The sequence below is a fragment of the Leucoraja erinacea genome, chromosome 1, assembly GCF_028641065.1.
Source record: "Leucoraja erinacea ecotype New England chromosome 1, Leri_hhj_1, whole genome shotgun sequence".
Taxonomy (NCBI): domain Eukaryota; kingdom Metazoa; phylum Chordata; class Chondrichthyes; order Rajiformes; family Rajidae; genus Leucoraja; species Leucoraja erinaceus.
This window is the reverse complement of record NC_073377.1, coordinates 55,816,193-55,828,691: the sequence shown is the minus strand read 5'-3', so window position 1 is coordinate 55,828,691 and position 12,499 is coordinate 55,816,193. Positions and strand designations below refer to the sequence as shown.

At 45.3% G+C, this 12,499-nt stretch overlaps 1 protein-coding gene across 4 annotated transcripts in view; it reads right to left on the bottom strand.

Moving 5' to 3' along the window:
* The window catches only part of LOC129696995 (protein FAM149A-like), a 93,685-nt gene that overhangs the window by 24,926 nt on the left and 56,260 nt on the right, over positions 1-12,499 (bottom strand). For all 4 annotated transcript variants that reach the window (XM_055635168.1, XM_055635176.1, XM_055635185.1 and 1 more), the window contains exons 8-9: positions 8,288-8,445; positions 5,170-5,273 (exon numbers count right to left, since the gene is read on the bottom strand). In XM_055635168.1, coding sequence (XP_055491143.1) covers positions 5,170-5,273; positions 8,288-8,445 — 262 coding nt within the window. The remainder of the gene's footprint in view (positions 1-5,169; positions 5,274-8,287; positions 8,446-12,499) is intronic.

Below are 12,499 nucleotides of genomic sequence, written 5' to 3'. Positions count from 1 at the left end.
TTTTTTCAACTTGTTTTGTTTTTTTAGTATGTTTTAAAGTATGTTTTTTGTGTTTCTTTGTGTGTTTTGTGTGAAGGGTGGTGTGGGAGGGTGAGGGGGAAACCGCTTCGGTCGCCTCCTCCATGGAGAGGCGACTTTTTCCAGGTCGCCTCCCCCGTGGCCTAACAGCAAGGATCAGCGTGGACTTTCCCGGAGACGCGCCCGGGGCTCCAGCAGTGGGCGCAGCGAGGAATCTCGGCGCAGAGCGGGCGAGCCCTCGCTGGGGCTCGCCGGTGGGGAGTGCTTCGTTTCGCTGGCCCGCGGCAGCCGGCAGCCTGAAGCCGCGGTCTGCAGAGCTCAAGTTGGCGCGACGTCTACAGCCCGGGATCCTCGTGGGGGACCCGGGGGAAGAAGGAGCTTCCACCGCCGGCCCGCGGCCAACTTCTACCGTGGGCCCGGCGTGGACTTAACATCACCCCTGGAGGGGGAGCTTCGACCGCCGGCCCTGCAGTCTGCGGTGCTTCTGGCTGCGGCGCGGCAGGGACTTTAAATCTTCGACCGCCGGCCTACACCATCCTGAAGCTGCGGACCCCCGTGGGGAAGAGCTGACTATGGACTGGCTCTGGACTCTGATCCCGACCACGGGGGGAAATGGAGGAGTGCTGGCCAATTTTTGTGCCTTCCACCATAGTGATGAATGCTGTGGTGGATGTTTGTGTTAAATTTTTATCGTGTACTAGACTAAGTGGGACCCATTGGGTCCCAGCATCACACAGGAGGGCTAGTCATCCAATGCAATATTCCACCTCTCCACTAATTCTAATATTGGTGGCCATTTTGGGGGGGGGGGCTTTCTGGAGCGCCAGTATGGGTGTTGTGGGCAGAAGGGACTGGTTTCCAGAGGGCTAGTATGCAAATTGTGCGCCAAATGGATTCTTGGGCTGGCGTCTCAGTCAATCAAGCCTGTTGTGCTGGCAACTCACTCACTCAAGGCTGGTGGGCTGGTAGTTGACACGGCTAATCCTTGAAATTCTATTTCAAGCAGGGTATAAGGCCACCAAATTCGAGTGCAGTTTCATACCATTTGAAGTAGGGTGCAAAGCCACTAAAGACAGCGAGTCGTGACCTCTCCCTCCTCCATCTTGCAGAGACTGAGCCACACCCACATTTCCGGGTACCCACCATTTGCAGTAAGTAGTGGCTTTCAACTTCAAACCACACCCAAGCCACACCCAAGCCACCATTAGCAGTAAGAGGTGCCTTTCAACTTCAAGTCAAAGCAACCAAGCCACCATTAGCAGTAAGAGGTGCCTTTCAACTTCAAGTCAAAGCAACCAAGCCACCATTTGTAGTACATAGTGCCTTTCAACTTCCAAGCCACAATTTGCAGTAAGTAGTGCCTTTCAACTTCAAGTCAAAGCTCCCAAGCCACCGTTTGCAGTAATAGTGCCTTTCAACTTCAAGCCAAAGCAACCAAGCCACCATTCGCAATAATAGTGCCTTTCAACTTGAAGTCAAAGCTCCCAAGCCACCATTTGCAGTAAGTAGTGCCTTTCAACTTCATGCCACCATTTGCAGTAAGTAATGCCTTTCAACCAAGCCATTGCACCCAAGCCACCATTTGCAGTAAGTACTGCCTTTCAACTGCAAGCCAAAGCACCCAAGCCACAATTTGCTATAAGTAGTGCCTTTCAACTTCAAGCTACAATTAGCAGTAAGTAGTGCCTTTCAACTTCAAGCCACAATTTGCAGTAAGTAGTGCCTTTCAACTTCAAGCCAATGCACCCACGCCCCATTTGCAGTAAGTAGTGCCATGCACCCAAGCCCCCCATTTGCAGTAAGTAGTGCATTTCAACTTCAAGCCACACCCAAGCCCCCCATTTGCAGTAAGTAGTGCCTTTCAACTTCGTCAAAGCTCCCAAGCCCCCATTTGCAGTAAGTAGTGCCTTTCAACTTCATGCCAAAACAACCAATCCACCAGGCACATATATGGAATGAGCTGCCAGTGTAAGCTATTGAGGCAGGTACTATAACAATACTTAAAATACATTTGGACAGGTACATGGATAGGAAAGGTTTAGAGGGATACTAGTCAAATAAAGGCAAATATAAAATTATGCAGATGGATAGCATGGATGAGTTGGAACAAAGGTGTAGGAAGGAACTACAGATGATGGTTTGGAAACATAGAAACATTGAAAATAGGTGCAGGAGTAGGCCATTCGGCCCTTCAAGCCAGCACCGCAATTCAATATGATCATGGCTGATCATCCAAAATCAGTAGCCCAATCCGGGTTTTTCCCCATATACATTGATTTTACTCAGTCCTACCAGCTAAACCAAAAATAGGTGGTATCATAGTGAAAAAAGTTATCAAGAATTATAGAGGGATCTTGATCAGCTGAGTAAATGAGTGGAGGAATAACAAATTGAATTTAATTCCGAAACTGAAGATAGACACAAAATTCTGGAGTAACTCAGAGGGACAGGCAGCATCTCTGGAGAGAAGGGACAAGTGAAGTTTCAGGTCAGAACCCTTTTTCAGACTGAAAGTTCCTTTTCTCCAGAGATGCTGCCTGACCCGTTGAGTTACTCCAGCACTTTGTGTCTACCCATTGTTTGAGTAATGTGGATAAGACACAACAAGGGACTTGTAGAGTCAAACTATCAGGTGAGTGAACATTTGGAAGGAGATAGAGAGGTCCAGTGTATTCTTGTAAATATTGCAAGCACAAAAGGATCAAGTGTGTTCAGTACTGTCACCTGACACGTGGTGGTTCAAGATGGTGTCTCAGAACATCTCCACAAGGACATTTAAAGAAGGGCAATTAATGTTGGTCAAGACAGTCGAACAAATAACCCATAAATGATTAATGGAACATATCTATTGAATTTCAAAATCTTTGCCCAGAAAGTATAATACAGCAGCAAAAATGTCACCATTGTAACGCCAATAATTAATCTAATTAATTTATAATAAACATAAAAGCGCATGGCAGCTATGTTTTGAATTAATTAGCAGCAGTTACTGTACCTTTAATTAAATCACAAAGAAGAATAAGCACTTTTAAAGATGAGTAAACACTTAGCTGCATGACCCAATGACTATTTAGGGCCCTTTACTCTCCTTTCAATCGTCTCTCTTGGATATAAGCACCCAACAGTAAATTAAGAAGGAGCAATGCAAATGAACTCAGGATGTTGCGAAGAGATACAAGAGACTGAGTGGATGAAATTACAGCTGAAGGCATTTAACATGGACAACTCTAGATGTTAGGAAGATAAATTGAGTTATTTACGAAACTGTTGGATCAAACTATAAATCACCTAAAGCTAAGATAGACACAAAATGCTGGAGTAACTCAGCGGGTCAGGCGGCATCTCTGGAGAGAAGGAATGGGTGATGTGTCGTGTTGAGACCCTTCTCTCGACCCGAAACGTCACCCATTCCTTCTCTCCAGAGATGCTGCCTGCCCCGCTGAGTTACTCCAGCATTTGTGTCTACCTTCGATTTAAACCAGCATTTGCAGTTCTTTCCTAATCATTTAAAGCTACTGGACAGGTACAAAACACCATCAATTAGAGAATGGAATAATATAATTTATCTTGTCAGGGCTGAATTACCAGGAACACAGAGGTCTATCATTTGTCAAGATCATGATTGATCTACATCTGCTCCATGTCCATATGCACCTATGTCCATGTGCACCTATTCCCCCCCCCCATCTCCCTTCTGTTTTGTTTTTCTGTTTCTTGTTTTTTGTGTAAAATTGTATGTATGCACTGAGTACGAGCAGCTTTCAGTTTCACTGTACATGTATAGTGACAATAAATGGCATATCTATATCATATCCCTCTATTCTCTTAACATTTACGAATCTATCATTCGCCATAATGACTTTTGCAATCCTCAACATAAGCATTGGTCTCTGCATGGATAAAATCCCCCTTGCACCCCCTGCAACCCTAACCCAATTTATCTCTTAATCTTAGACATCAACCTATGATCCAAGACTTCACAGCCAGACAAAATATCTTCTCTGTACCCTTTCTGTAAATCCCTATAACATATCTGTCCATTTCAATGAGATCTCTCATTCTTCTAACCCCAGAAGAAAACAGTCTGCTCAATCTCTCCTCATTCAGCAAACGCGTCATCCTGGAACCAATTTAATGAGTCTTCGTTAAATGCTCTGCAAGGCATGTACACAATACTCCAAAACTTGGTCTCACCAAGGCCCTACACAACTGTCACTTCAGTCACTTGCCCCTCCCAATTACTGTGTTGAGAATGATATGTTTTTCATGCTTTTTTGAATAAACAAAAAGTGAATCAGAGAATAATCAGCATTTATACAGCAGTTTTAATGAAAAAAGTACATTGCAATTCGTTGGGGCAAATAAGGTGAAAAGGGAAAGATTTAAGGTGAAGGAGGAAACATTTCATAGGAATCTGAGGGGTAACATCTTCACACAAAGGGTGGTGTGTGTGTGTGTGTGTGTGTATGGAACGATCTGCCAGCAGAGATAGTTGCGGTAAGGTCTATTGGAATGTTCAAGAAATTATTAGACAGGTACATGGATAGGATAGGTTTAGAGGGATGTGGGCAAAATGCAGGCAGGTGGGACCAGAGTAGATGGTGGTCAGTGTGGGTAAGTTGGGCCGAAGGGCCTGTTTCCACGCTGTATGACTCTAACACACATTAAGAAAAATGGACATAGAGCAGAAAAAAAGTTTGTATGAGTTGGCTTGAAGCTTGTACAATAAATATGTACATAGGAGGGTGAGGCTGAGGGGTGAAAGGGCTAAGGGAAAGAAGAGAAATTAGGAAACATCCCATGAAAAATTGCTGTGAAAGTGTTTGGGAAACATGTACTCTAAATATTCAGGCTGTTGAAGGGCTACAGGTATCTTCTGTCATGTGGCAATCCATCTTGTGGTCACATTTTGGATTTGCAAACTATTCAAATCATGATCAGGTCGTTGGAGAGGAACCCTGCATAAACTATGGCGTTATGTGTTATGTATTTCAGATTCATGAGGCTAGTTATTTACCAAATCTGTCTTCTCGTTCACGGAACAGCACAAATTTCAAAAGAATATTGACGTTTAAAAAGAGAATCACTTAAAGTAATTTCACACCACAAATAACAATCTTCTGCAAGTATTTTTTTTATTCCATCACTTACTGTGCTTTTTCAGTAAATCCCACGTGTCTCTGTTGAAGCGGCTTGGCTTGAATCGTCATCACACCATTTAAATTATTACGAGAAGAGTTTGCCATACGATGAGCCTAGAAGTTGTAACAAAAAGTTTACTCAATGTCAGTGTGACGGCCAGTTAATTATCAGTTCATTAATACATAGAAACATAGAAATAGGTGCAGGAACAGGCCATTCGGCCCTTCGAGCCAGCAACGCCATTCAATATGATCATGGCTGATCATCCTAAATCAGTACGCCGTTCCTGCTTTTTCCCCATATCCCTTGATTTCGTTAGCCCTAAGAGCTATATCGAACTCAAAAATAGTTAGACAAAAAGTTTGTCCTCTTTAAAATGGTTTGGCTTCCTGGACTGTTTCTTATTTAAGTAACTTTTGTTATTCATAGCTCTTTGCCTGCTATCTCTCTTAAGATCCAAAAACTGGGGTCTGTTTATTCTTTTTAGAAGGAAGTTGTTTCCCTTCCTTCTGTTTTTATAGTGTTTTCTCCTGGAGAATATTCAGTTAACAGAAGTGCCAAAGCAAATACAAGGTTCGGAACTGATGGAACTCAGGGCATTGGGCCAGATTACCCTAAGGACGAGTTTACATTTCCAGGCCCCCTTGGATCCATAAGTCCTCCAGGTCTTATTACCAAGACTGCCCCCAACAAACACGGCAGTTCGGGAAAGGTAAATGAGCCCTCCCTAGATGATGCTAAGCCCTGATAATTAGAGACATAAAACAAAGAACAATACAACACAGGAACAGGGCCCTTCAACAATATTTGTGCCAAACTTGATGTGAAGTTAAACAGATAGCATCTGCCTGTCATGATCCATATCCCTCTATTTCCTGCACTGCCATCTCAAAGCCTCTTAATTGCTACTATCATATCTGTCTCCACCATTAAGCCCTAGCAATGCATTCGAGGCCCCTATCACTCTGTGTAAAAGAACAGCCCTACACATCTCCATTAAACATTCCCCCTCTAACCTCATAACTATGCCCCCTGGTGTTGGACATTTCCACCCTGGGAAAAAGGTTCTGACTGTCTACCCTACCTATGCATCTCAGAATATTAGATACTTCTATTAAGTCTTAACATCGTGGAGCTCGCGGTCTCTGGTTAGAGTCTGACCGGGAGCTCCGAGCCCCAGGAGTTTCCATCGCCCCGACGCGGGAGCTTCAATCACCGGCTGTGGGAGGTTTGATCACCCCGACTGCAGCTGGTTCGACTGTCCTGACCACGGGAGAATAAAGAGGGATTAAGATTACTCTATTGACTTCCATCACAGTGAGGATTGTGGGGAATCTGCTGTGGTAGATGATTATGTTAACTTTTATGTAGTAATAATAATAATAATAATTATTATTATTATTAATAATAATAATAATAATAATAATAATAATAATAATATAATAATAATAAATACATTATTAATCCCCTTATTCAGGGGAAATTCAGATGTCCTTGCAGCACACTAATAAAAATACAACATAGCATTAAGAAAGAAGTTTAACATTAAAACATAAAAACATCCCTCCACAATGGTTCCTACTGTGGGGACGGCACAAAGTCCAGTCCCCATCCCCGTGTCCACCCAAAGTCGGGCCTATTGAGGCCTCCATAATCGCCGCTATGGAGGCCCGATGTTCCAGGCCGTTCTCGCCGGGTGATGGTGCACCGGCGTCGGGAGAACCCTCACAGCAGCTTGGGAAACCTGGAACAGCCGCTTCCTTACCGGAGACCGCGGCTTCCAAACCAACATGCCGCGCTGGATGGAGCTTCACCACTGGCGGTCCCAGCATAACGGAGTTTCAGCGCAGCGACCCAGGCCAGGCATCGCCCGCTCCGCGATAACGCTCCAGCGCTGTGCCACTGCCGAAGTCGAGGTTCTGGCCAGGTCCCGTCAGGAAACGCCGCTCCAGGCCCCACTGGTAGGCCGCGAGGACGGGTCGAAGGTGCTGCTCGGAGGAAAGCAGCCTCTCCGACCAGGTAGGGACTTGAGAAAGCAGTTTCAAAACGGACTGCTGCAGGACTGGCAGCCGTACAGGACAGCACCCCCTCTCCAGGCTAGTTGTGTGTCATGTTATTTTTTTTAGTATGGCTGTATGGTAAGTCGAATATCACTGAACCTTAAATGGTACATGGGACAATAAAAGACCTTTGAACCTTTGAAGTCTCCCCTCAACCCCTGATGTTCCTGTGAAAACAATCCAAGTCTGTCCAAACTCTCCCCATAGCTAAAATTCTTTAATACAGGCAGCATTCTGGTAAACCTCCTCCACATGCTCTCCAAAGCCTCCACATCTTTCCTGTAATGGAACGACCAGAACCGTTGAGAATCTGCGGAATTCTCTGCCTCAGAAGGCAGTGGAGGCCTATTTTCTGGATGCTTTCAAGAGAGAGAGAGCTCTTAAAGATAGCGGATTCAAGCGATATGGGGAGAAGGCAGGAACGGTGTACTGATTGTGGATGATCAGCCATGATCACAGTTAATGGCGGTGCTGACTCGAAGGGCCAAATGGTCTACTCCTGCACCTATTGCCCATAAACTGATGAAGGGTCCTGAACCGAAACGTCATCTACCCATATTCTTCAGAGATAGAAACATAGAAATTAGGTGCAGGAGTAGGCCATTCGGCCTGAGCCTGCACCGCCATTCAATATGATCATGGCTGATCATCCAACTCAGTATCCCGTACCTGCCTTCTCTCCATACCCCCTGATCCCCTTAGCCACAAGGGCCACATCTAACTCCCTCTTAAATATAGCCAATGAACTGGCCTCAACTACCCTCTGTGGCAGAGAGTTCCAGAGATTCACCACTCTCTGTGAGATGCTGCCTGACCTGCTGAGATGCTCCAGCACTTTGTGCGTATTTTTTTATAAACCTAAATTTAAGCCAGGTTAACTTCTCTCTTTCCGAGCTGAGGTTCACCAAGGCAAATCACAAAGCTACAAGGCCACCAGAGTTGAGAATAAATATGTGATTCACATTGTAATTTGCGGTTGTGAAGCATTTACTGTGCAATTTAAAAGATTGTTTATAAACATGCAAAGAACGCAGCTACACCCAAGTATAATATGCGCTGTGACGTACCTGAGAATGGAAGGAGGAGGTACCTAGTGCCAAGAATCGTGCCTCAGAACCTCTTGATGGTGGAACGCTATAGTTTGTTAGAATGAACCGCGAGTCGTTGATGTGAGGCAGTTTACTCATTATTGAACTCTGCATGGTTGCTGCTTGCTTTGTCTCACCTGCAGCCAGAGAACAATGCAAAAAGAAATCCAATCATTATCCAGGGCATTATTAAATGGGATGATAACATCATCTGCAGTGCAAAGTTTGACGTTTCAAAATGTTTGATTAATACTAACAGGTTAATAGGTTAATGCTATCAAAATAACTGAAGGGCAGCACATATTTGCAGCTAAAAATATTGTATTACAATTCTCTGCCTCAGAAGGCAGTGGAGGCCTATTCTCTGGATGCTTTCAAGAGAGAGATAGAGCTCTTAAAGATAGCGGATTCAAGCGATAATATCTTTAAAATCCAACTTGAACATTCATTTTCATGGTGATAGTGATTCTCAAGCACATGTCTAGTTGAAATCAAGGGTTTCCTGCAGTCATTTTGACAAACATACAGAGAAGTGTGAGTTGTTGCTTTTTGGGACGTGGAACAAGGGCAGGACCTACACAGTAAATGTTAGGCCTATGCGTAGTGTTGTAGAGCAAAGGGATCTAGAAGTACAGATTCAGATTCAGATTCAAACTTTATTGTCATTGTGCAGTGTACAGTACAAAGACAACGAAATGCAGTTAGCATCTCCCTAGAAGAGCGACATAGAATATGAGCAATAAATAATAGTACAGGTGTATGGTTGCTTGAAGATCGAGTCGCAGGTAGATAAGGTGGTCAAAAAAGCTTTAGCCACTTTGGCTTTCATCAGTCAGAGTATTGAGTGTAGAAGTTGGGAGGTCATGTTGCAATTGTATAAGACGTTGGTGAGAATCTTTAAAATATTGTGTTCAGTTCTGGGCACCATATTATAGGAAAGATATAATGTCATGCTTGAAAGGGTTCAGAAAACAATTATGAGGATGTTGCCAGGACTAGAGGGTGTGAGCTATAAGGAGTGGGTGAGTAGGCTTGGTCTATTCCTTAGAGCGCAGGAGGATGAGGGGAGGTCTTATAGATGTGTACAAATCATGAGAGGAGTAGATCGGGTAGATGCACAGAGTTTTTTGCCCTGAGTAGGGGAATCAAGGACCAGAGGACATAGGTTCAGGATGAAGGGGAAAAGATTTAATAGGAATCCGAGGGGTAACTTTTTCACACAAAGGGTGGCGGGTGTATGGAAGAAGCTGCCAGAGGAGGTAGCGGAGGCTGGGACTATCTCATCATTTAAGAAGCAGATAGACAGGTACATGAATAGGTCAGGTTTGGAGGGATATGGAACAAACGCAGGCAAGTGGGACTAGTGTAGCTGGGACATTGTTGGCCAGTGTGGGAAAGTTGGGCCGAAGGGCCTGTTTCCACACTGTATCACTCTATGACTATGACTGTGCAGATACATTAATTGAAACTCTATGCTTGATCATAATTCTAGCAGTGCATATATGCCTCTTTCCTTACATATTTTCAACCTCTAATCTTTGTTCTTGATATAAATACTAGGATCTATGAAAATAACATAAGCACAGATCCACAAGGAAGAGAAATATGCGAATAAATGGACAGCAGGTTTACAGATCCGGCAGAGCCACGGCGAGCTGAAAGACCTCCTTTTTTCTGCTGCATGATCTCATGATTTCACAATTCAACCTGACAGAAAGTCACTCAAGACGATAGCTACTTTGCATGGAAATAAAGAACAGGAGTCGACCATTTCGTCCTTCAAGCCTGCTTCACCGTTCCATTGGGATCATGGCCAATTCTTTAACTTAACCTCATATTCTGACTCTCATCTCAGATGCCTTGAGGTTTTTTTTAATCTCTAGATGTCTTTCTCCTTCTAAAATAAATTCAGTGACTTGGTCTCCACAGCCTTCTGAGGTAAAGAATGCCACTGGTTCACCACTCTGAGTGAAGACATTACTCTTCAAATCTGTCCTAAATGTCTTACTATTTATTCCAAGATGACGATCTGCACTTCAAAGTGACCGAGCAAGGAGAAACATCCTTCCTGCATTTAGTCTGCCAAGCCCGGTCAGAAACCCCTACAATGGATTCTCCCCTCCTTCTGAATTATAATGAATTCAAGACTAGTCGACCCAACACTCCTTGTACGAGTCCCACCATCCCAAGAATTACTCTGGTGAGCCTCTGCTGCAGTCCCTCCATGGCGAGCATATCCTTATGTTGGTAAAGGGACCAAAACTGCACAAAATACTCTCAGCTAAGGCCCTAGATATTGGCAGTAAAAATCCTTGCCCTGTACTCAAACCCTCTTGCATTGATTACCTACATATCATTTGGCTTAACTGATGTCTGCAAAGCAACATATTTTGTTTTCTGTGGTTAGTGTACGAGCACATCCAGATCCCTTCGTACATCAAGATTTCTCAGCATGTCACAATTTAAATCATACTTTTATTTTTTTTTTGCCAAACATAATGGATATTTATCCACTTTGCACTGTTTTTTCACATGTATTTACTCACCTTGAAGAAACATAATTACAGCTGCATCTCAGGTACCCAACTGTCATAGGAAATTGCCAAATGCGATTGAATGTATTAATACTGAGGAAGAAATGCCATAACCTGGCTTATAACATTAGCTGATACAGGTGCACAACCTTTTATCCGACAGCCTTGGGACCAGACACTTTTCGTAATTCAGAATTTGTCGGTCTTCGGAATGGAAATTTTTTAGCGTAGATTTTAATGGCTGGCTCAGTGGTAGAGTGCTCGGCTCATATCCGCAAGGTCGCGAGTTTGCGCCTTGATCCCGGCAGTTACTCGGTCGCGAGTTTGAGTCTTCAATGTCGTTTTTTCTTGCAGAATAAATGTCTGTATGAAATGCAGTGTGTTGAATGAATTCCTGAATTTGTAAATGTGCCCGCAGCATTGAATCACCTCTCGCACTCATGTCACCCTAGCGGGGCTACATGCCCTTAGGCGGCCTAGCTCGGGGATTCTTGAGCTAAGTCGCGAGTTTGCGCCTCGATCCTGGCAGTTACTCGGTCGCGAGTTTGAGTCTTCAATGTAGTTTTTTCTTGCAGAATAAATGTTTGTATGAAATGCAGTGTAGGAGAGGTGTACTGACTGTGTGGGCAGAACTTTGGAAGTGATTGCCCACCAGTCTAAAAAGCCTCTGTGTCTCCCTGTCCCTGGGATAGCAGGGGGCGATCAAACAGCACAATACCCCTCTCCCCCTCCAACTCCAGAGGAATCCTCTCCCCGATGGTCCGCTATGGCGACAAGTGGCAGTTTGCCCACAGCCCGAGCTGCGCCACCCCAAGAATAAGACTACCTTGCACACCATCAGCTTCTGCCCCTACGTGTTCCCCTGTAGTTGGAGCGGGGCTGGGCTGGACTGCTGCTGGCTGTGGGTCTCTGGGATCTCCGTGCTTGCAGTGGGCCTGGGGGTCGGTGTCCCGTTGGTCCTGACCTCTCCGGCCACCCCCCTGGACAGGAGCTGAGACTGGGAACTGTACCGCCCTTGCCCCCTCCCTCTGCAACTGCAAACAACCCCACTCTCCTGCAAGGGCGGTACAGTTCCCGGAGGATAGCAGGTGGCCGGAGACGTCAGGACCAACAGGAACCCGCTCCCCGATGGGCCCCTACGACGCCCCGAGCTGCACCCAGTCATCTGCAACCCATGTTCCTCTGTAGTTGGAGCGGGGCTGGGCTGGGCTGCTGCTGGCTGTGGGTCTCTGGGATCTCCGTGCTTGCGGTGGGCCTGGTGGTCGACGTCCAATTGATCCTGACGTCTCCGGTGACTGCACTGATCTGCTGCCATCGCCGACGTGAAGACAGTACAAAGCCCCTGCGCCGGTGCAATGAGCCGGGAGCTGGAGAGGGGAGGGAAGGGGTCACACACATGGCCGAGAAGCAGAGGGGTGTAGGTGGGGTGAAACTGAAGGAGCGACAATCTGCTGCTGCTTGCACGCTGAGTTAAAAAGTTCCCACGCAAGACTCACGATACACTGTGTATCGTGTCTACCGTGGGAACTTTTTAACTCAGCGGGCAGGTAGCAGCATATTGTCAATTATTAACCCTCCCGCGCAATGTACCCTCACTTCTCTTTTATGAATGGGGATTTAGTTCCCCTTTCTTCGAGGACCGACCGGAGGTTCCGCT